This window comes from Perissodus microlepis, chromosome 3, assembly GCF_051167445.1.
Source record: "Perissodus microlepis isolate ML-2025 ecotype Zambia chromosome 3, ASM5116744v1, whole genome shotgun sequence".
In the NCBI taxonomy this organism is placed as follows: Eukaryota; Metazoa; Chordata; class Actinopteri; order Cichliformes; family Cichlidae; genus Perissodus; species Perissodus microlepis.
The window spans coordinates 10,241,539-10,266,837 of NC_140463.1; the positions used below are offsets into that span (position 1 = coordinate 10,241,539).

At 40.1% G+C, this 25,299-nt stretch overlaps 1 protein-coding gene and 1 long non-coding RNA gene across 2 annotated transcripts; both read right to left on the reverse strand.

Annotated features, from left to right (window-relative positions):
* Window positions 1-10,100: 10,100 nt before the first annotated feature.
* On the reverse strand, window positions 10,101-14,060 carry LOC146389829 (myelin-oligodendrocyte glycoprotein-like). Its single transcript, XM_084913824.1, has 3 exons — window positions 13,853-14,060; window positions 12,675-13,004; window positions 10,101-12,436 (listed from the first exon to the last, which is right to left on the reverse strand). Exons 1-3 carry the CDS (start codon window positions 13,926-13,928, stop codon window positions 12,294-12,296), a joined length of 549 nt encoding a protein of 182 aa, XP_084769950.1. The 5' UTR covers window positions 13,929-14,060; the 3' UTR covers window positions 10,101-12,293.
* A 4,383-nt stretch (window positions 14,061-18,443) lies between these two features.
* Window positions 18,444-23,775, reverse strand: LOC146389830 (uncharacterized). The gene is made up of 3 exons (XR_014798578.1): window positions 23,678-23,775; window positions 21,548-21,631; window positions 18,444-19,420 (listed from the first exon to the last, which is right to left on the reverse strand). It is a non-coding gene; the product is annotated as an uncharacterized LOC146389830 (long non-coding RNA).
* Between the last annotated feature and the right edge of the window lie 1,524 nt (window positions 23,776-25,299).

Consider the following 25,299-nt stretch of genomic DNA (forward strand, 5'->3'; position numbering starts at 1 on the left):
ACAGCAACATACAGTGTGTCAGCACTGAGATCAGCTCATCTACACCTGCAGGTGACGCTCCTCACAGCTGCTGCTCGTAGTCTTTCTCCACAGTATCACAGGAGGTCTGTTTCATCGCTGTGTCAGCTACATATCAGTCATCTCCAGCTTCTCCTCCTCCTGCACCATCTACAGATTTAACCCCTTCAGTGTATGTCGGGAATTCCCTTTCTCTACATTTCACAGCTCTGATGTTTCGGGTCTCGGTGTGTTTCGGGTCTCGGTGTGTCACTCCTCAGACAGAGGTTGTTTCATAATCTTTCTGTGGTTTTATGAAACAATAAGGAAGACAAACTGATTGTTTCACAGTTGTGGGTAGTTTCACACTGTGTTATCAGGCTGCTGAGGATGTTTGTCTGAATGTTTGTGTTATCAATCATTGCTGCTGCAGTGTGGTGCTGATGCAGGCCTCACACCGTCACAGGAAGGAGGAAGTGAAACTGACACAGACGGTAAAACCTTCTTGTTACAGCGTTTCTCTCATCTGCTGGGGATGAAGACTCATTACACAACACTGAGAAGTTATTTTGGATCTGAACAGATGGAAAAGTGTCGCATTGGAGCGATTTCATAATCAGTGTGACCTTTTGGCCCATGAGCTCATCATCGCCCCCTGTTGGTTATTTTGTGAACTGAGGTTTCATGCAGGTCACACAAAAGGCTGGAAGTTTAAATAAGAAGGAATAAACATCGTGAAAGAGAAATGAAACGTTTGCAAAGTGAATTAAGACAAACATGAACTTGTTTTTTAAAAAGAAAAAAAACCCTCACAGTCAACTTTGTTTTAAAGCCAATAATATCACAGCAGTTGTTTGAAATCTGCTGTAGGTTAAAATTTATATTTTTAACTTTTTATGTTCAGTGTTTTCAGAGAGCCTGACAGCACATAAAGAGTTCAGATTTAGTGTTTATTAACTTTTATTTCTTTATTCTTTGCTTGTTTGTTTTTGTTTCCACAGTAAAAAGTGTCACACTAAGTGGACGTCCACCTCTTCTTATTAAGTCGTACAGGTTCCAGTTATCATCCAGGTAAGAATTACAGAGAGTCAAGTGCTGTGTCAGTGCGGTTTACCGATAAAGAGAACACGAATTACAAAGTAGAAAAGAACTGCAAATTAATAATGCCAAAGGTGGCGGCTCTGAATTAGTCTTGGCAGCTAGAGGGCAGCACATATGCCCACATGGCCCTTTATACATGTTTTAGTTGTTCACAAAAGGCCTGTTTATTTACTTATTAAATAAGTAAAATAAGGCTGCTTGCCCTTTTTAGACCACTTCCAGCCTGGATGTTGGAACCAGAGCTCTTGACATGTTGGTACCATCAATTCAAAATAAGCTGAATTATTTTTATGAAACACAAAAGGAATCTCAGTTTAACGATTTGATATGTTTTACATGTTTAACTGCACATTTATGAGATGTGCAGATAATTGCATTCTTTACTTTTCCCACTGAGAGAAAACTGCACAACAGTTTAGTTTTTAATAAGTAACCTTTGACACCTAACCTGTACTTTGTTACCTCTTAAATGAAGCCCCTGTATCAGGTGTCTATCTGGCTGTACTGAGATGTTGTCATGGTAATTTAATTTTGCAGCTGTGACAAAGATGGACGAGGCAGGTAAACACTACTCAGATGTGATGCCATGTGTGAAATTTAAGAAAATTAAAATTTAAAACCATCACAATTATAACAGAGTTCAGTGCAGGTTGGAACTGTCCCCCCATGTCAACATACAAATAGAAAAACATCAAGTTAGCTAAACTACAGCCACATCTTAAAGATGTAAAAGCCTGGATGACTTTAGTTAGAGAGGAAAGGTTATGATGGTTTGGACGTGTGCAGAGGAGGGAGAGTGGATATCCTGGACAAAGGGTGGTGAAGATGGAGCTGCAGGCAGGAGGAGAATAGAAATACAACAGAGGGTTGGTTAGAAGGAGGAGGATGCAGGGATGGAGGCTGATGAGTCACTATGGAGACCAGTAAAGGGAACATCCAAAAGAAAAGGATGGAATTCAAAGAAAACTGAGGCTACTGTAAAAATCTGAGAAACATGATGCACAGCCAGATATTTCCTCTGGATGGCAGAGTAACACTGGTTTCTTGTCCTTTTTTCATTTATAAAGCAGCTGCTCTGCTGTAACACTCAGTGTAGCCAGTAGATGGCAGCAGATTTATACTGAGCTTCTCCTCCAGGAGGAGGAATGAATTTTTTTTTAAAAAAAAACCCTTTTCAGTGGCGACCACGTGGAGACAGCAGCCGTTTTTTCTCCTCCTTCACTGGTCATTCTAAAAATTTAATTAGGCTTTTTTTGTTTTTGTTTTAAATAAACAAATACAAAAAGGAGAAAAACTAGTTTTTACTCATGAAAACATTTAAGCTGCTACCAGAAACTGACAACTTTTAAATCTGTTGTTTGTTTGTTTTTCCAATGTCAACTGCTTCCTGGTATATTTATTGTTGAGTAAGGAAGTAAAACTCTTCAGCATCAAACACACAGTTTTTCAGTAAAGCGCACTTTAAAAATGTAAGTAAACTATAGAATACATTGTTTGACTTGTATGAGTCGAATTGAGAGAGAAATGAAAGTGAAACATGTAAAAATCTCTGTAACATGTGGATGTCCTCTGGTCTGAGGTGCAGGGGGGGACCAGTTAGAGACCAACAGCTGGACGTCAGTGGTTGGACTGGTGGACTACTTCAGTGAAGAATAGATGACGTCTTGGTTTATATCTGACACAGATAGACTGCAGGTTATAACTTCTTACCTGAAGTTCAGTTCACCTGACGCTCGGACCGGCCTTGGGTCTCTCCTCCTGCCTCCCCTTTCTCTCATCCACCTGCTGAAACTGTGGAAGCTCCGCGATAGCCACCACATGAAGTAACAAATAACGACCCTATCTAAATCCCAGTAACGGTTAACGCGTTCCTGATTTTGTCATAATAACTAGTTACCGTGCTCGTTAGAACAATAATAACGTAGATACTGTAACGCGTTACTTAGTCCCCACACTGGAGTGGGCTGACACAGCTCTGCAGCTCTCAGCCTCAACACTGGATCCCCACAGAGCTGTGTGCTGAGCCCCTGCTCTATAATCTGATGAACCCTGATGACACCACAGTGTCCAGGAAAATCGACCTGATCACTGACTTCAAGAAGAAAAGTAACAGACAGCTGGAACCATAAAGAGAGGGTCAGGACTTCCTGTTTCTGTAAGTTTACCTCAGGCAGAAATGACCCAGGGTCTAAACACCACAGAGCTGGTTAAGATGACACAGAAGAGACTTTCCTGAGGGTCCTCAAGAAGATCCCCATACCATGGCTCCACATGTTAGTGTATTGCTTCTGTGTGTGGTTTTGCTGTTGCACAGAAAAAGGAGCTCCACAGGGTTACTGGATGGCTTCTCCCAACTCTGGAGGACCTACATAGTTCCTGCTGTGTTTACTCACTGCTGAGTAAACTGCAGCTGGATCAGTCTCTGCACAGTAAAACACACACAGAGGACGTCACTGCAGACAGAACAGCTGATAACAGACATGAAACTGCTGCCACTCACAAATCTTTATATAAAACACTCAGAGTGTTTTCAGTTACACTGTTCCAAAAAATAGTAATGTCAAAGTATCTTACTGTATATTTCACAGTTTTGTACTGTCTTTCTAGGATATCATTACATTTACATAAGTAGACTGTGATTTTACACGTCAAAGGCAAAATAACATAACATCACTGTAAATATAGTAAAACACAATTTACTTGTTTTTTAAATATATTTTTTGTACATATGCATATTTAGATTGTAAAAATACGTCCAGAAATGTATCATAATTTCACAAATATTTGTCTGTTATGTGAGAGGATGATCTGTTAAATCCAAATGTAATACTATGGAAAAATATATAAAATGATCGCAAATTAATGAGAATAATCAACAATTAAAGGAGTATTTGAATTATAATTGTGCTGAAAATTTCATGTCATCTAAGTCTGATTCAATAATTCAGAGGTAACAAGTGAAAATATAATTAATAGGAATAAAAACTAAAAAAAAACCATATAAAACATTGCACGGCCACGCTTGCTAATTATATATTTTAAAAAATAAATGTAGAGGTAGGAATTGCAATTAATATGAATCTCAAAGTATTCACAACATTCCTGAACAGAAATAGGCCTCTGCACCTCGGACACTCTCGGTATTGTGTCCGTGGTCAAGACTCTTCACCTACTGGTGATGGCCAGAGGAGCCGATGGTGCGATATGGCAGCCTCGCCTCTGTCAGTCTGTCGCAGGGCACGCAATCCATTATTATTTAAACCAACTGTTAACTGTATATTTCTGTACATTTACGTATTATGATTCATATTGCCACATTCATTGACCTTGTTTATAGGTAATTTCATTGTTTGATTCAGAATTTAGATTTTGAGACAGAAGGAATTTAAGATGGTAGTGTCATAAATTTGAAGGAGTAAATGTTAAAAGGAAAATCAATAATACTGCAGGAAATGTTTAATTTATACTATTAATATACAGGGTGGGCCATTTATATGGATACACCGTAATAACATGGGAATGGTTGGTGATATTAAAGTCCTGTTTGTGGCACATTAGTATATGTGAGGGGGCAAACTCCTCAAGATGGGTGGTGACCATGGTGGCCATTTAGAAGTCGGCCATCTTGGATACAACTTTTGTTTTTTCAATAGGAAGAGGGCCATGTGACACATCAAACTTATGGGTAATGTCACAAGAAAAAACAATGGTGTGCTTGGGTGTGTACTGGTTCACTCCCAGCAGCTGCTTGACAGAACCTGAACCCTGTGGCTCTGTCAGACCCCAGGGTGTGGGGGCCCTGGGGTCTCAAGGCTCGGGGATGGGTCTACTCTGGCTGCCAGCGGAGCCTGCATGCTCGTCACCCCGGCCCACCATGGCTTCTGTGCCGTGGCTTCTTCAGGGGGGCAGGGCTATAGCTTCCCACACCCACTACTAGACACTTATGTGGCCACATTAATATTAGTTTGTGTAAAACAGACGAGTTATTGGGCATTTTCGAATAATATATGAATTTATTTTTAGTCATTGGGAGCACACACACACACACGCACAACGACCAGGTTCTGTGTCTGACATCTGCTTATGTGAGGAAAACTCTTTGCGGAGTTAACCCACGGAAAGCTGCTGGTCCAGATAACATTTCTGGAAGAGTGCTCAGCTGACAGATGTCCTCAATGACATCTTCAACCTCTTGCTGAGCACTGTTGTTGATGCGGCCAAAATATGCGTCCTTCATTTCCCCAGATTTGAAGGATGGGTCGGGTGTATCCTTCGTGGCCCAACCTATCCCAGAATTCATAGCACGACTCAGCCAATTAGGTTCCAATAATGGCGGCAGCCACTTAGTTTTAATATTACTCTTATTAATCTTTCTGGGTCACACAATAAACTTTTAAAATATTTTCAGGCAGAATGTAGCTGTGTAAACTTTAAATATCTGCTTGGTTTATCAAGATGGTAAATGGCCTGTATTTATATAGCGCTTTACTAGTCCCTAAGGACCCCAAAGGGCTTTACACAACCAGTCATCCACCCATTCACACACTGGTGATGGCAAGCTACACTGTAGCCACAGCCACCCTGGGGCGCACTGACAGAGGCGAGGCTCTGATATCACATATTTGCACATATTTGCAAAAGTGCTTCGAAGTTTTCAAAGACGTCTTTTACCCACCAGCTCGATAGCTGACGGGAGGTCGAGGGTCAGTAGAGCTGGCGAGAAAGATAAATTCCCGGCACATCATTTTCAGATCACCGCAGTCTTTTGCTACTCAGGTTAAACATGATATATAAGTCAATTAGATAAACTAAAAATTTTATTGTTTGGCTTTTTTCAGTGTTTTATTTGTTCCTGAGTAAATCGTTTTGGCTGAGATTAAAGTTGTAGTTTTCACACAGCTGAATAAACGTCAAACAGAAAACTGTTTAACCTCTTAAGCCCCAAGGGGGTTTCTGAGCTTCCTGCTCAAAAATGTAATGCCCTAATTTAATTGTTTATTTCTCTGCAATTACAAACTTGTCCTTACAATCTTGGTATCAAAATAAAGCTAACACTTGTGAGATTTCATCAGAGGTGTAAATACTGAAGCAGATATTACTGTGTCAAAGTTACTGAGACTGGAACACAGAAAAAGTAAGTAGATTTTATCCTCGCCTAATTTCTTTTTTAATTTTTAGCATATAACCCTTTTAAAAATATGCCTCAGATCACATTTGGTTCCAGAATTTCAGTAACCAACATATAAACATCATCCGTGCAAAGATTTATGTTTCTAAAGTGAAACAGTGAAAAATTACAGCCCTGTGAAAACAGGAATATCCAGACGTTGTACAAAAATGTCCAATTTTGGCAGACAATTGGACACCATGCCAGTTGAATTTTTTAGGTATTAAAGAGCAGAAATTAATTAATTTTATTAACAGGCCTAAAAATGCTTTTTTTAAAATATATTTTTGAAGAATTAACCACACATTTACATGGTAATAGCCCTTTTCTGCTGTGCGCATAGAGCGTTCGATTGGCCTCTGGCCCTTTAAACTCCGAGGGGCTGTAACTTTGGTTTCTTTTGGTCAATTTGCATGATCGACACCTCTTTTTAATCATTTTAGCCAATAGAATCAAAGTAACGATGCCACGTTCACGTATATGTAATGTAATGTATCCAAAATGTAGCTGCATATTGTATCAATGTAGCCTTCTTCTGGTGCAAGTTTGTAACATGATTCAAAGAGTTTGCATTGAGGTAAAGAGAGAAACTCCAGCAGCAGCTCGTGTTGTTGAAGGAAAACAGGCACCACTGCTGCAACACCTCCCAATACTTGAGAGGCCACATCGTTGGCTTTATATAAGTTTACAGCAGAGGTATACATAAAGCAGGAGTTTGGTTAAAATTTAAGTAACATACTAAGTATGAGGTCACAGTTTTGTTAACACAGCAGTGACTCTCAGAATCTGCTGCCTTTTGGTCCAATAGCTTTAGTATATTTAATAAATCCATGCATATTTTTGACTTCGTACTGAATATTTTTAGTGCTACATGCCCTCAGAATACATATACACTGGATTACATTTTTAAACCCTTGTTGCTATTGAAAACAAAAAAAAATATTCCTATTTTTGTTCTGACCTTCGTTCTGGTTGGTCCATCATCAAACTATGAAATCGGCATAACTTGGCCTGTTTGTTTTTTATCTGTTGCTTTATGGGGGTTTTTTAAACCAGTTTTTAAATAGTAATTTCATGTTAGGGTTTTCAAACCTCGTGATGGTCATCAGGAGACTACTATAGTACCTGACTTTGTTGCGTTTTGAATTTTCTGTAGAAGACAAGCCCACCAAAAACAGCGGGAAAAAGAACAGTCATAGTAATTAACACAGTAATTATCAAGTCAACTTCTACACTCTCTGGCTGAGCTACAGGAGAGAAACAGGAGACGTGTCAGCATTCGTGTAGGTGATGAGTGAAGAACAGAATCTAATCCAACAACAAGAAGCAGCTTCACCTCTGATCACACACACTGAACTCTACTCACTCACCTGGAGGAGCGACACTCATGTTGACAGTCCCCATGATCTCCCATGATGCTGATTCTCCCACAAGGACACCACACTTGCTTGTTCCATCATCAGCAGTCGTCACATCCTTCAGAATCAAAGACACGTCTCCATCCTTCATCTGTCTGTCCTGCAGATCCACCCGGTCCTTAAACGATGGATGCTGGTTGTCTGGATCAAACTGCCCATCCTGGTACAAAAGCACATATTCATCTCCCAGGTCAGCTCTGCTCCATTTCACCTTTTTACCTGAACGTTTACACCAGCATTTTTATATTTGAAATTTGTTATTTGTCTTAAAGACGTTTTCATGGAAAACAAACAAAGGACATTTTTATTATTATTGAATGTTAGTTCATTTTTAATACATTTCTCTCAACTTGTGGGTTTTAGAGAGTTTTTCATTTCTACATATTTGTGTGTATATTTATAATTAGACACAAATTTGTTATATTAATAACTTAGTAAGAAGAAAAATTAACAAAGATAAATTAAATAATACAATATATTATAGTCTTGGAGCAACTGTGACCACATAATTTTCTCGGGGATTAATAAAGTATTCAGATCCTGATTTATGAAAATGATCAGCTTGCTGAGAAGTCAAACAAGTTATGTAATATCAAAAATAAATTCATGAAAACATGAAGGAACACCTGTGTGCTAATCAGAGTTACAAGTTTGAAGATGTTCACATTTCAAACTGGGCTGCAGAGGCCTGCAGTTTGCTAATATCTGATATAAAAGTTCTTTATTTTATATAGACCCACCTGGTCTGTTTCCCAGCTGTACAGCAGATACACACAAGGCCTCCCGGCTGTTTTACAGTGAAGGTTTTGCTTCTGTCAGTGGGACTCCTCGGCTTTGGAAGGAACCCGCCTGAGCAGATCAGGCTCAGAGTCAGTGGCCTCCTTTAAATCAGTTTTAAAACTAATTTCTAATGGATTGTTTTCATTTGATGAGGTTACATCTGACATGTTTTACTTTCAGGTGTTTTCATATATATTCTTTTTTTCTTTTGTTGTGATTTTAATGTTCGGTTCTCTGTGTAAATCTTCAGCTTTAGCCTGTCAAACCACTCAGTAAACCCTTTTTAAGAGTTATATATAAATAAAATGTAACATTGGTACACAGCAGAGGGTCAGAGAGGACGGGGCTTTTGCTGTAGCGGCTCCCAAACTGTGGAATCTGTTTCACGCTACAGACCTTTTACACTTCGTCATTAAGACTGACCTCTTCTGCTTGGCATACGAGACAGTTTGAGATGTTTATTTTGTTTATTTACTTTTTTTTTTAACCCGTGTTTAATTTGATCTGGTGATGCTGATGCTTTTATTTAGTGTTGTAATTTTATTAATTTGCAATATAAATTTTACTCTGATGTATTTCTATGTTCAGAACTTCTGTCAGAGGTTAAAGTCCTTCATAAATACAACTGGTTTGCTGCTGTTATGATTGTTGCTGCACACAGAATCTCTCTAAATTAAGATTAGATTAAGATGATTGAAGTGAACATCAGAATTCACAGCAGTTTTTACGATTATGTCCTATTTGCTTTATCTGAGCTGAGCTCCTGATGAATCATCCTGGGAAACAAACTTCATCAGGAACAAGTGGGACATGGCAGAACATGACATGCGTCACTACAAACCACGCGAGATGGCTTAGTCCACTCAGATGTCACAGAAGTAAATACAGGTAAAGGGTGCTGATCCACACAGACATCACATCTGTACTTCCTTCCTGAATTGAGAATATAAAGTATATTATGGGGCGATTTGAGCCCAAATGTGTTCCACAGCGGTCAGGGTAACCTTATTAGAAAAGAAGGTAAGCGAGGCTTTTTGATTACTGAGTTGAAATAATAGGACAGAGCTCACCTGAAGAGGCCAAATCCACGACACAGACAAACCACAGAGGCAGGCAGAGACATAATGGTTAACAGAGTCATTATGGTGCAGGTATAAATGGAGAAAAACTAACGGACACACGCTGACTCATCGGCATACTTTCGATTAGTTTAACGCCGCCTTCCAATGACATCACTGCTGACAAAATAAGAAAAAAAAACCAATGTTCTTGTCACAGGTCTGTGCTGTGAGGCAGGATTTTGGCTTATTCGGATAACTTCAGGGTTAACTTTGGGGTTTACTACAAAGGGACTCCTTACCTGGGCACATTACCATGGTAACTTATGATGTGCAGGTTTGCAATCACCTCCCACTGACCAATCAAATCTTCCGAAAATAGCCTTACTAGGTAATGAACCATGCTCCCAGTGTGGAGCTGCACACTCTTTATTTTTCTGAGCAGCTTGGAAGTCGAAGAAGTTTTGTTTGAAATTTCTATTCTACAGAGAAGAAAGCCGGCATGAATCCTGCTTACAAAGAAACTCTGTGCTCATGAGAAACAAACGCCACAGAAAGAGAAACAAAGCAAGTAAGTGATGATTTTTAAACTTTACTTTTATTCCTGTAGTGCAGAACGTTGCCAACAAGCATTAACAAGAGAACATTCAAGTGCAAATAAACAAAGAATCACATTCATGCTCCAAACTGCAGCAGCTGGTCATAAATCAATCAACAAATATGAGTCAAAACTTTGTTTTGAACATTTCTCACATGTTCCTGTGTGCAAAGTAAATATGTTTAGTGTCATTTCCTGACCCAAAAGAACAAAATACATCAGTACCAGACTTCCTGTGTTTTCCTTTTAACCTTGGGTTTTTTTTACTCCATCGTTTTGTTTTCTGCATCTTTTTGTTGTACTGACACTTCCTCACTGGTCCCTTTATTTAGTCACATTTTATGTCATTTGTTTACTCCCTGTCGTTTCACCATCATCACTGATGAAGTTACGAACAACTGCAGCGAGTGCTTAGAGCCACTAGACGGACGGATGGATAGAAAATAGTTTGAAAAGCCTTTACTTTGCTCACACGAGTCACGTTTGACATCAAATTGTTATCTAGAAAGAAGAGTTACATTAACTAGTTACTTACAGGAAAAGGATGGAATCAGAAACTGTGTAGTGTTTGTAATCCTGGCTGTCGACTGTTTTCTAAGCTACACTGACATCACTCCTCCTTTGCTTTGAACTATTCACAGTTGAACACAGCGTAACTGAAAAACCACAGAGTTGAACTTCCTCTTAGGATGTTCTGCTCTAAATGCTCCGTCGCTTTTTGTCTCTATGACAAACTAAAAATGATAAAAAGATCAGCTGACATGCGCGAGGTCAGTTTTTATGTTATAGCATGAAAATGTTTTAGTTTTTATTTAGTATTTTAGTGTCTTCTGCTCCTTATGTAGTGTAGTAAAGTTTCCTTTACGCAGTGGGTTTGTCTTTGGTGTCTGGTCGTTCTGACATTTTAAGCTGAAAAGCTTCACAAAAGGTCAGAGATTACAAATTCAATTCTCTGAGTAACTCATCCATATCATAACCTGCTATCATTTTCTATAATAATGAATAAATAATAAAATAAGCTTAGCTGCCTGTCCTATTATATCTTTTTCTCGGTTTTGTTTTTAAGTCAACGTCAGAGTTTACCTCTCTGGGTCAGACCACAAGACCTAGAGTAGGGGTGTCAAACATAAGGCACGGGGGCCATAATCTGCCCATCACAAGCCCACTGGGTATCTATGGAAAATGCAGCTTTGCTGCTTTACAGCTGACGACCTCATCAAAGGTGATTCATACGACACCAAAGTAAATAAACAATAAACGGGCTGTTAAGTTACAGAAAGTTCCTGTTTTTTTTCACCATCTAGTACAGAAATTTATTAGAGAAAGCTCAGAGGTGCTGGTAAAGTTGCACTTCTCCTTCTTACACAGAGATATGTCAGATTGAATGTGCACTTAAACTACTTTACATGGACAGAAAGAGTTTAATGTGGCCCACGATGTAAAACCAGTTTGACATCCCTGACCCAGAGTCATTCACTAATATCAATGAACTGGTAAACAACATGCTGTCATTCAAACAGGGTTCACCTTCACTTTTAAGGTCAGTATTCATTCAGATCTGCCAGTGACAGTGATGGAAGAGCAACACCTCCACCTTTTAAATACATTAAATGGAAAAGCTTTATAATACGGTGGGCGGTTCCATGTCACTGTGATAGATCTGGATAGATGATGAATATTGAAGCTACACAATATTTTACCTTCATACAATAAAAGATTTCAGGTGTTAGAGGCCTTTGAGGTACAAATAGAGCAAATAGAGCAGGTGAAACTTGTCACTTATTATGTCCTAATATTTTTTTCCAGGATTTCTCTCAATTATAGCGATTCGGGTAAATGATGCATCATTTGTCTGTACTCTGTAGTGATGTCATGTAGTGTGACCCAGGAATAAATTAAACAATTAGTTTTTAAACCAGTGTTGTTTTGTAAGTTTAGTGTTTTGTTAGTTTACACATACTAAACCGTAGAGACATTTGAAACCTGCTGTTCATGAGGATGCTAGTTAAAATCCCGCTTCTGTTGTTTATGTTTTCTGTAGCACACAAAACCAACAACAGCAGCAACAAGAACAATGCTAAGAATAACGCTACTGAGAGTCTGGATCAGCAGGAGTTCAGCTGTAAAAAAACAAACTCTGAGACGTTTCAAACAGGCTGCAGTTCAACAGGAGGCTAGTATGAATCCTGACTCTGTGGTTGTTTATGTTTTCTGTAGATCAAAAAACCAACAACAGCAGCAACAAGAACCCCAGCAGAAACACTCAGACCAACGATGAGTCCAACAGGTCCATCCTGTTTGTCTCCTCCTGGCTGACCTGCAGGTGAGAAACAGGTGTGAGGTGTCAGCTGTCAGGTAGGTGATGAGTGAAGAACAGAACAGAATCTATTTCCTCTTCAAACTGCTGTCAGACATTATCTACTGCACTCTGATCACATCACTCAGACCAGCTGCTTTCTACAAAGTCTCATCAACAACATCTTTAGAAACAAACATCAACAACCAGGAAGCAGCTTCACCTCTGATCACACACACACTCAACTCTACTCACTCACCTGAAACAGTCAGGCTGACGGTGTTGATGCTCTCCCATGATTTTGTCACTTTGTTGAAAATATTACAATTGTATGATCCATCATCAGCAGTCGTCACATTCTTCAGAATCAGAGACACGTCTCCATTATTCATCTTCCTGTCCTGCAGATCCACCCGGTTCTTAAAAGACAGATGTTGGCCATCTGGATCCAGCCGCTCATCCCGGAAAAAAAGCACATATTCTTCCAGGTCAGCTCTGTTCCACTTCATACCTTGGATGATTTTGCCTGTCGGAATTCGACATGGTAGAACTACATCCTGTCCAGGCTCAGCTGTGACGGTGTTCTGGGCTGAAACAGGAAACAACACAGAGCAGAGAGGTTAAAGGTCAAAGTACAACTATTCACTTCTACATCAGCTAATCAGAGAGAGACCAGTGAACTCCGCTGAAACAAATAAAAGGAAAAACAACCCCCAAAACTTCTTGTACTTTATTTTAGAAGAAAGTCGCCAAACCTTTGAAGCTGTAAGTCAGATCAGACTCCTGTTATATACAAGCAGTTTTCAGTTTTCTCTTGGTAGTCTGGCTTCCTCCCACAGTCCAGAGACATGCAGTTAGTTGCATAATAAGTATTAAATCATAGATATTAAAGACATTTTTTAAGACACAGGAGAATCTGATGATCTGGCTCTTTGGGAAAGAGGAAGAAATAAGTAGATGTGGGCAGCTGGGCGAAGTTTCAGTTCTCAGTGAAGAAGATCATTGCGGTAACGCTCACTAGAAAGCACAGAGGATGGACCTGATTTATTTGTGTGTATGGGGAAAAACAGAAAGGAGTGGGTATTGATAACATCACCTGTGGCTGCTGTGGAGGTGGAAGTAGAACAGAAGCCACTTGACCTTACAGTTGGGCACTATGTGAAATTTTTCCAACCGACATCCGTCCTTCGCCTCGTGACGTCTGTCATGGCGGGCAGGGTGAAGCGATTATGACAGGAGGCTTTCTGTTTGTTTGTGTCGTTTATGTGAACGAAGCTCTGGCCTCGGAGGTTTCGCTGTGTCCTGAGGCAGCTTGTATGTTTCTATTTTATTTTATTTTTAAATACGTGACAGCTGTTTACAGTAAACAACAGGAATGTTCGCGTCCTGCCGTTGTGGTGTAACCGAAGAGAAAGTGGAAGCTGGAGGAGAGCTCACCTTCACCTTCAGCGAAAACCACGACGAAGACGAACAGCAGAGCCCAGCAGAGAGACGGGAGTGTTAGTGAAGCCATTCCCGTTTATCCCGGTACATCCCAAACACTAACACAGTCTATGGATTCAATAATTTTCCACTTTAACAATGGAGGAAACCCGTAGACGCGACCACTGAGCGATGCTGTTGGTACGGAAATACACTGTTGGTCCAACAGTGTATTTCCGGTGTTCCTGAGTGGGTGTTTTTTTTTTTTTTTTTTGTAAGTCTAAAAATGTTTATAAATGTAAATATTCTGCAGTCGAAATGTATATTTATAAAGGATTTATATGTAAAATAATCTGTAATGTCATATACGGTGGATCAGTGAGTGTGCATCCATATGCGCATGCGTTCACGTGCCTGGGCTGAGTGCTACGTGCCACGCCTTTAAATTTCCCCTGCTTTTATTTTGACAGGATCCACCACGATTCCTGTTCTAGAGAATGTGTCGTGGAATTTTTATTTTTTGTTTTTCACACTAAAACAAAAACCCAACAGGGTATTTTCTGTGAGTTGACAGAAACTTTCTCTTCTTCTGTAATTTTAAACATTTATTTCTTACAATTTAAATCATGCTGGCACATTTCTTTCATTTACCACAACAGAATTTCTTTATCATGTAGTAAAAAATTAAGAGGTATTGTTCAAATTGCTCTCTGTCTAGTTAACTTAGACCAAAGTTAACTTAGACCAAAACGTCTGGTCTCACCCCTGGCGTCGTTGCCCACCTCTCAATTTTAAATACATGTAGACACTGAGGGCTATCAGGAGGGGCTATGCGCTTACCTGCTGCTCTCTGGCAGGTAGCTCCATGTCCTCCTGGGTTTTAAATGCACCTTAGAACATACATGCATCAACACTACATACGAGCGGGAGGAGGGAGGTTTGGAGTCTTCACACACCCCCGTTCTCTGTTGCCTGTTGGGGCGGGGGGGCTGGGAGGAGGAGTTGGCCATCCGATTGGGGTCTGGAATGTGGGGCCTCCCTGCTGCTGCGGAGTCGGGGCGGTCTGCTTCTCTCCACCCCAGAGAAAAGGGTAACACCACCTGGGTCTGGGTGCAGTTTCCCCCTCCAGGGGCAAGGGTACTTAGACCTGGGGTACAGAGTATAGCTTTGTGACTCTGGGCCAGCTGGCTGCCGGCGGAGCTCACGGGCACGTCACTGAAACCCCCCCCGGCTTCTGCTCCGCGGCTGCTGAGTGACCCCTCATCTGGGGCTCTCCTCAGCTCTTTCTGGGACAGTGGCGCAGCTGCCCCTCTGTTGGTCTTCCTTGGTCTCTTGTGTTCTGAGGGCCTCTGGATGTCTGGAGTCTTGATCTCCTCCATACCTGCTTCATGCCCTGGAGGACGGGGCTGTGGCTCCCCCACACCCTCTAGCAGATCATTACATGAAGGAACCTTTTAATACAAGCGCGCTCATGCTCACAGGTGAACACACGGGTGCTCACACAGACAAACTACACCCTTTTTGGCTCCTACCTCAAAGCACACTGTGCGCTGTCGATATTACGTGCTGCACAATAATGTTTAATATTTAGTATTTACAGTTTTATTCCCATATATCATCGTGATGTTCTTTATTATGTTGCTCTTTTTTTCTGCTTGTTTTCTCTTTTTTCTTTCTCAACAGGTGATCCAGGTGATTGATATATGGATTTTTTGTATGTTTGTTTTTGTCCTTTATCACTGTTCCTCTTCCCCGCTGTTTTTCTTTCCCCCAGTCATGTCTGTCCCGTGTGTAGCAAGTGAAAATTAAATAAAATAAACAATAAAAGCAAAGGTGAATCAAATAGACCATTACGGCAAGGCTGGGATGGTCCATTTGGTAAAGTAAATCCGTTGGGCATCTTTCTTCGCCTTTAGACAATAATTCTGATGGCAAAAGAGCCAAATGGGACAGGCAAAAAAAAAAAGAAGAAAAAAAAAGAAACTGCTCTGTTTTCTTACACTAAAATATCTCAGGAATTAGTTAAAACATCTTCACACTGACAAAAAGAGGAGCTTGACTAGTCTGACCCACTTAAGTCCTTTATCCATTAGTAGGCATACTCCAGGATTTCTCTGTAGCCAATCCACAAATAGTTGAAACATATAAACTGCCTATTTTAAAACACCTTATATCCCCTAAACTATCACCCTAAAACACTTTAATATCATTTTAAGTCATCTTACTACATCATCCTTAAAGACATATGGCTTACAGCTATGTGTGATGACTCTTGCATCTATTAGTCTAATCAGGCACAACGTAGACAGAGGTAACATGACAAAGTAGCTGAGGACATATGAATCCGTGATTCTCATGCCAGCGATTGTCTGAAAGGTGGGCTACAGAGAGAGGCAATAATAGTAAGACTAACAGCATTAATAATATATACATATGACTGAATTCTTGCTTCTAATGACAGTTTGATCCCAGAGGACATGTTTATAGGAAAAGATACATTTTCATAGGCTGAATTTATCATAACTATTTTATGACCCTGAAAAATGAAATCCTTCTGTTTGGTTCTGATGACTGAGAGAACACTATAATTCACATTTTAAATTAAAATAAATAAATAACATGCTGGGGATCCTAATTCAGGGGCACTGCCATCGGGCGAGAGACGAGGTACCCCAGCGAGTCACAGGGCAAAGAGACGGGCTACCGTTCACACTTAGTGATTCAGGCTGTGGGAGGAACCCACACAGGCCCTGACCAGATGGAGGACTCAAACCCAGGACCTTTGTGATATTTATTTAATTTTAAAAATGGTCTTCAGTTAACTGTTCCTGATATGAAGACATGAAAATGCAATTAGGTCCATATGTTTTTGTAAAATGTCTCTGTACAGCACCACAGTGGATTTTAATCATACAGCAACACTGTGATGAAGGTCAGACTTTCAGCTTTGATACAGTTCTCTGTTCTCAGGGGGGATAAAGTAACTGGACGACTGACTGACAGCAGTTTCATTATAACTTTGTTTTGTTTTTCTGATGACGTCTCTGAGGGCCTTACATTTAAAATTACAGTCAAACTTTATAAAATGCAAACACACTGAATCAGCTTCAGATATCATGGCTGCTTCATAAATGCTGAGGGAACAATCCTCACCTGGTCATGAAGCTGCTGTCAGTCGTCCCATTACTCCTCAGCCTCTGCAGGAGACTGTGTCTGTAGCTCCAAATGCTGAAAGTCTGCACTTCACTTACACTTTGATTGTTTGACTGAACTCTTACTTTGGTGGTGAGCAGAGGCAAAACTACAACGACTGCAACTTATTTTATCATTATTATTTAGTTATAGCTGACTCGTGTATGTGAACAAGTGTCTGGCTACATAAACTCAGAAAAGAGTTACAGCTCAAACATGGCCGTCATCGCTGCGCTCCTGTAACTAAAAATGACACACCTGATGATGATGATGAAGATAGTGATGGTGAGATGGTCTGAGGCTCATGTCTCCTGCAGTCGATGGTTTGTCTGACGTTCTGGTTCAAGCTCAGGAGAACCCAGGATTAAGATGTCAGTGAATAGACGTACTAGAAAAGGAGAGTAAAAGTACTCAGTTATAGTAACTGAGTAAAATTACAACATTACATTTAAGATAAATGAAATATTTTTCTCTTAATAAAATAAAAGAGAAAATGTGATTTCATTACGAAGGTTGGAGTTTTAGTCAAAGAGGAATAAACAATCTGTAAACAGAAATTAAATGTTTAGATAGTTTCTGATTTTTCATTTTCCTGTTTTTGACAGGATCCGGTGTCACTGAAGTCAAATCCATTCATAGAAATGAGTGAAGTCCGTCAAAAGGAGCAGTGATCACTGGTCTAAATTAACTAAAAGATGGTTTTTAACCAAACTGCTTTAGATTCATGGCCTGTGGTCACAGACATGTTACTTCCCCTTATAAGACTGGCAACCCTGTGAGGAAACGCCTGCAACTTCTTTTTTCTGTCCCCCAGAAAAAGAAAAATTGAGCTCCTTTAGTTTCTGTTTAAACCACAAACGGCTCAACCACAAACACTAACGGTCACTTTGTGCAGCACAAAAACTTTAAAGGCAGTTATAGTATATAGTATACTAAATAGATGAAAATGTTAAATGTCGTATTTCAGACTCTCAGCTGTGTTGATATAATGAGTGAATGATTTGATCTTTTCACTGCCTGCTGTGTTTTCTCGACTCCTGAGCAAAGATAAAGAGTCAGTTCAGACCTGCAGTTGGTCCTCATGGTGTTTTGAACTTGAATTCAGCCTGATTTGTTTTTCATGTCTTCTCCTCCATCATCAGTTATCAGGAGAGCAGACAGTCAAAGTACAAGAATTCAAACAAACACAGAGATTCTACTTACAGAGCAGACACAGCACAGATGTTTCCTTCATCGTCCTTCTCACTCATTTGAGCTTTTTTTCATTTCTCTCACTGACACCAAGTAAAGCCCGCCCTCTTCCTCTGAGCACCAGCTTTCTATTAGTTCAAATAGAGTTAGTGTGTGTGTGTGGACGTCCCCCTCAGTGAGAGAGGCAGGTATGAGCTGAAACAAAGGAATCAAACCAGGGACGCTGCTGTTATGGAGCTGAACTGGAACCATTCAGACACTGAGGCCCTCTGAACACATTTTAATTACAGCTGTGCAGAGACACACTGATGACTGACTGGAACACTATGATTCACATTTTACATTAACACCATCCTCACACATGGTTTATATATATGGCCACTAGAGGGAGATGTTGGGCTTTAAACACTAACATGGATACAAGCAGATCATCAGTGAAACTTTAACAGGTTTCCATTGCTGATATTTAGTTTTGAACCATTGGCTGATATTTTAGAGGCTCAGTTTCGCTTTAGTTTTTATTATCATTCTGTTGTTTGACTCACAGTCACTAGAGATAAATGTCAGCCAGAGTTGTCTGTCCCACAGCAGCCTCTGTAGGAAGGATTATAAATTGGAAGAGGTGAGAAAACAGATTTCATGTCACTGCACTCTACTGACATCTGGTGTTTGAGGAGAGAGAAATAAAAACTCTGCAGCATCAAACACAAACATCATGAAGGTTTTCTGTGGCCACTGAATGATGCTTCTGCTGTGTTCAGTCTGTGGTTGTAGTTTAATGTTTATTCTTTGCTTTCTGCATTAAAGCTGTGTGTGTGTTAGCAACAATCACACTAGTCAGATTTTTCATGTGACAGTTTTTTGAAACCCACAGAAGCACATGAAGAAAACCAGTGAAACCAGATCACTGACGGGAAACAAGAGCCAACAATCACAAACATACTACAACAATTCCAACCAGTTACCGAGGACATGGGACATAGTAACATAACAAAATTTTGCATTTGAGTCATTTGAGTCTAGAAAGTGAAAAAAACAACAACATAAAGCTAAAAAAATATAAAATGTATAAAGAAATCTTCAAACATGTGGATGTCCTCTGGTCTGAGGACCAGTTAGAGACCAGCAGCTGGACGTCAGTGGTTGGACTGGTGGACTACTTCAGTGAAGAGTAGACGACGTCTGGCTCTGGTTTAAAGCCTGAACACAAACAGTTCAAACAACAGGAAACATGATTACAAGCTTTGTAGTTCAATCCAGACCTCCAACCTCTCTGCATCACACACAGTCCCAGTTCAGACTTTACTGGGAACCAGTTCAGATACAAATCACACTTTAGGTGCCTGTTTGATTCACAGAACTGAGCCTGGAGCCCAAAGAGCTGCAACAGTTTGTTAAGCAAGTGCATTAAGTCACATTTTAAAAGATGAATGATTTGCTGCTTCCAGCTTCGCTCTCATATTTAAGCAACGTTTCCATCTTATTATTGGAGAATTTTATTTTTTTGTGAAAATGACGCCACATATTATGACTTTGTATCGACGGCTTCCCATCAGGATGCACAAAGAGGGTGAGAGTATGTCCTCAGACCTCTACAGCTGTGCTGAGCACCCTGCTCCATACTTTCTTCTCATATCACTGCGCCCAGCAACACATTCATCAGATTTGCAGTTGACTCACGGTGATGGTTGTCATTTCTGGGGACAATGAGTCTACCCAGCGACTGTCTCAGTGGTTCAAAGACAACAACTTGGTCCCGAAAATGTCCAGGACACGAGACAGGACCATTGACTTCACTGTGATTAAGCACGTAATTATCAGCAGGAACTGTGTGGAAAAGGTCACAGACGTCCAGTTTCTGGGATTTTACAACAACAAGAGCCTGAACGTGTGGTTAAGAAGGCAAAGCAGAGATTTAACTTCTTCTTCAGGGTCCTCATGAATATTATCCCCTCAGACTCTTTATTTTTTCTTTTGTACTTTCTTTGTTCTTTTGTTCTTTCTTTTCAGATTGCTTAGAACTCTGGCTTTTAGCAGGTGCTAAAAACAGAATAATAATAATAATAATAATAAATAATAATAATAAACAGTACCAGGGACTTCCACCAAATGAAAACCCCAAGTCGAGGTGACCTGAGTAGGTCCAAGTGGATAAGGGCTCTTGGTGTCCTTCTACCCTTTTTATTCCCATGCTAGGCATGTGGACATTACATGTGCTTCATGGGGCTGTGCAATTTGGATAACTTGTGAGTTTATAGGTGTTTTTCTTTGTAAACTTCTTCAGTAGTTGTCATGACTATTGTGATGGATCATTGCACAGTTGAGTGGTGGAGTACTTTAATGACTGATGGGGGTTTCACAGTTTTTTTTCTCCTCTTAACACCTGTGCTGTGAACCAATGACTGATCGGATAGAACTATGAAGTGTTTCTGAGAAAAACAAAGGTGCCATCAACCGAGCTGCAAACTTTGCTCAAGACTTTACCGCAGAGATTGTTTGACAAGCTGAAAACACGTAAGTCAGACTTTACTGGAAACCATCTCAGCAACAAGTTACAGCACTTCCACAAAGTTTAGCTGTTAGACATCGATGAAATAAACAAAACTCAAACCTTTAACCCACAGAGCTCATCAGCTTATGTCTCTCTTCTCTCCACCTCAACAGGCTGAGCTGTGAGACTTTGTGGTTCAAGAGTTGGGAGTTTGTCTTGTAATCAGAAGGTTGCTGGTTCGAGCCCCGGCTTGGACAGTCTCAGTCGTTGTGTCCTTGGGCAAGACACTTCACCCGTTGCCTACTGGTGGTGGTCAGAGGCCAGTCTCTGGCAGCCTCGCCTCTGTCAGTGCGCCCCAGGGCAGCTGTGGCTACAATGTAGCTTGCCATCACCAGTGTGTGAATGGGTGGATGACTGAATGTGTAAAGCGCTATACAAATACAGGCCATTTTCTTAAAAAACAGGAACCACCAGCAGACTCTGAAACCTCTCTGTCTGTGCAGCTTTGGACACAGTTTACAATATTTTAATCTGCCTTGGTGCAGCACCTCAGTTCATCCTCACTGTGAAAGAAGCAGCTTTAGTTACGCAAAAACTTCTTATTAGAGTTTATCTTCAAACATTGTTTTCAGAGCTCAGTTACTATGAACACGGAGGTAGGAGCTCCACCAGGTCATGAGATCACATGAAGTCATCTTCCTCCTGATCCCAAGGTTTTATCCCCTGTCCAGCACCCTGGCACAGACGTGTCCAGGAAAGCTCCAGGGGAACATTAGCACTCTAATGTTTAGCTCTAAAAACTACCTGACTGTAGAAGTGAAGAAGAGCAGCTTTACCTCTCGTGTCTGATCGCTTTTTCTTGTCTTTGATGATTTTTCCATAAGTGACGTCTTCAGTTCTCCCTGCAGCTGCATCTGTCTCTGCACAGTAAAACACACACAGTCACACTGTCACTGCAGACAGAACAGCTGAAACATTACAGCTATGACAAAACATGTAATCTGTAATGTTACAGATAATAGTCAGACACACACTGGTGTGTGTGTGTTTCTGTGACTGCCACACACCTGGTATCTTTGGATCAATAACTTGCTGTCAACACCCACAGTGGGTCAGAGTGGGCCGACACAGCTCTGCAGCTCTCAGCCTCAACACTGGATCCTGACAGAGCTGTGTGCTGAGCCCCTGCTCTACAATCTGATGAACCCTGATGACACCACAGTGTCCAGGACAAACGACCTGATCACTGACTGACCACGAGGAGAGGATCAGGACTTCCTGTTTCTGCAAGTTTACTTCAAGCAGAAATGACCCAGGGTCTAAACACGGATTGGGTAAAGACATCACAGCAGAGACTTTCCTGAGGGTCCTCAGGAAGATCCCCATACCATGGCTCCACACGTTAATGTATTGCTTGTGTGTGGTTTTGCTGCTGCACAGAAAAAGGAGCTCCACAGAGTTACTGGATGGCTTCTCCCAACTCTGGAGGACCTACATGGTGCCTGCTGCCTCAAAAAGGCTAATATCATCATCATGGCTTCATTGGACTGTGCTCATGTTTGAACTGTTACCATCAGGCAGACAGAACAGAACGATTAAAACAAGGACAAACAGACTGGAAAACAGTTTTTATTCCAGAGCTGTGTCACCAATCAATGCTGACATGAATGAGCTCTGTGCACTAAGGAGCTGTGCAGTTTGGAAGAACGTAGAAAGGTTGCTTTAGTCTTTGTTCATTAGTTTTTATCCATTATATAGTTTACAGTTTTTAAATAGTTTCCATGATGCTGAGGCTGCACTTGTGTTCGAGGAGGGTGGGGAAGTATTTAGGGTTTCACTGTTTTTTTCTCCTCTCTGCACCTCTGCTGTGAACCACAAACACCTTCTTGCACTTTTATTAACTGAAGCAGTTTGTGCTGCAGCTGGTATCAGACTAATGCTGGGCTCCAGACACTTCACAGCCAAAAGAGACAAAAATAAAGGAGTTATTTTGGTTCTTAGAGCCGTTCAGGTATCAGTAGCAAACAGCACAATACTGATTTATTTGTCCTCATAAAACACTTTAATGAATAGAGCCTGGTCACTGCTCTGTGTTTTACTTATTTAGTGAGTCACAAATACACAGAAGGGACAGGACAGATTTAAAGTTTACACTTTTACTGCTGTTTACATTCAGTGCTGCCATCTTGGATTGCTAACTCAGGGGAAGTTGGTGCTCCAACTTTCCAAGTGGGAAATTTAAGTTGAGCTTCATGTTCCACAAAAAATCTGATTGGGAATAATTCACAGTTCAGAATCCTTCAATCCAACATTGGGCCTTGGTGCAGCACCTGAGTCCATCCTCGGTGTGAAAGAAGCAGCTTTAGTTATGTGGAAACTTCTCATCAGAGTTTCATCATTAAATATTTTGTGTTCAGACAAAGAAGAAGATGTTTAATCACTGCAGCGCTTACTGTGTGTAAACAGTATTTGTAATGAAGCATCACACACAGTAAGTGGGGATTTTTTATAAACTGCTCGTCACAGTTTCTCCTCTCAGCACCTTTGCTGTGAGCCAATCAGTGAAAGGATAGATTTGTGAGGTGTCTGCGCTAAAAGCAAAGCCGCCATCTTCTTTCAGTGCAGAATGACACACTAACCACAAGCAAGAAAGGCGACATGTTCTCATCAGTGTTGTCAGATTCATACCATAACACCTTTACTGATAAAGCACTTTAAAATAAACCAGGGTTCACAAAGTGCTGTTCATATACAAAAAGCATGAACAGAAAATAAAACACGCTTTGGTCTGTTCAGCCTTTTTTTATAGGACTCATATTAACAACTAAGTCATCCTTTTAACAACTTGTGTCTGAGCTGCAGCTGAAGTTGTGCGACCTCTGAAGCACGCTCAAACACAGAAGGATAAAAAACCACGTGAACATCATCAGGACATTTTATGCAGAGGTGAAGAAGAGCAGCTTTACCTCTCGTCTTTGATCGTTTGTTCTTGTCTTTGATGATTTTTCCATAAGTGACGTCTTCAGTTCTCACTGCTGAGTAAACTGCAGCTGGATCAGTCTCTGCACAGTAAAACACACACAGAGGACGTCACTGCAGACAGAACAGCTGATAACAGACATGAAACTGCTGCCACTCACAAATCTTTATATAAAACACTCAGAGTGTTTTCAGTTACACTGTTCCAAAAAAATAGTAATGTCAAAGTATCTTACTGTATATTTCACGGTTTTGTACTGTCTTTCTAGAATATCATTAAATTTACATAAGTAAACTGTGATTTTACATGTCAAAGGTAAAATAACATAACATCACTGTAAATATAGTAAAACACAATTTACTTGTTTTTTATATATATTTTTTGTACATATGCATATTTAGATTGTAAAAATACGTCCAGAAATGTATCATAATTTCACAAATATTTGTCTGTTATGTGAGAGGATGATCTGTTAAATTCAAATGTAATACTATGGAAAAATATATAAAATGATCGCAAATTAATGAGAATAATCAACAATTAAAGGAGTATTTGAATTATAATTGTGCTGAAAATTTCATGTCATCTAGGTCTGATTCAATAATTCAGAGGTAACAAGTGAAAATATAATTAATAGGAATAAAAACTAAAAAAAACATATAAAACATTGCACGGCCACGCTGTGCTAATTATATATTTTAAAAAATAAATGTAGAGGTAGGAATTGCAATTAATATGAATCTCAAAGTATTCACAACATTCCTGAACAGAAATAGGCCTCTGCACCTGGGGTGAGGGTGTGGCCATGAAAACAATGTGACATGCCATTGGATGCTGGGACACATAATAACGTGACGCTAAGCATCGGCCAGTGAATGTGAACTAACAACCACAAGGTCGCGGGTATGGCTGCACTGTAGGAAAAAATCCTAATATAAAAGTATTTTACTGTGCATGTTACAGTTTTGTTCTGTTCTTCTAGAATATCATTAAAGTTACGTAAATAGACTGTGATTTCACATTTCAAATGTAAATTAACGTTAAATCACTGTAATGTAATAAAACATAATTTTCATGATTATTAAATGTATCTGTCTGTACATGTGCATATTTAGATTGTTAAAATACATTCACAAATGTATCATGATTTCACAAATATCTGTCCGTTATTTGAAAGATTGAACTGTTGAATTCAAATGTAATGCTATGGAAAAGTATATAACATGATTCCTATAAGCTTGTGTTAAATCACACAAGTATTATTATCATTGCTCTTTAGGGTGATCGTGGCTCAAGAGTTGGCAGTTCGCCTTGTGATCAGACGGTTGCCGGTTCGAGCCCCGACTCGGACACTCTCAGTATTGTCCATGGTGAAGACTCTTCACCTACTGGTGATGGCCAGAGGGGCCGATGGTGCGATATGGCAGCCTCGCCTCTGTCAGTCTGTCCCAGGGCATGCAATCCATTATTATTTAAACCAACTGTTAACTGTATATTTCTGTACATTTGCGTATTATGATTCATATTGCCACATTCATTGACCTTGTTTATAGGTAATTTCATTGTTTGATCACGTTAAAATGTTCCTAATTTAATGTCTAAAAGCAC

What these genes read in the sequence shown, in the direction of transcription:
- LOC146389829 (XM_084913824.1), bottom strand. Translation starts at nt 13,928, where the DNA reads ATGGCTTCACTAACACTCCCGTCTCTCTGCTGGGCTCTGCTGTTCGTC. An exon ending in GGTTTTCGCTGAAGGTGAAG is followed by an intron (nt 13,005 to 13,852) that starts GTGAGCTCTCCT and finishes TTCCTGTTTCAG; the next exon opens with CCCAGAACACCGTCACAGCT. An exon ending in CGTCAGCCTGACTGTTTCAG is followed by an intron (nt 12,437 to 12,674) that starts GTGAGTGAGTAG and finishes TCTCACCTGCAG; the next exon opens with GTCAGCCAGGAGGAGACAAA.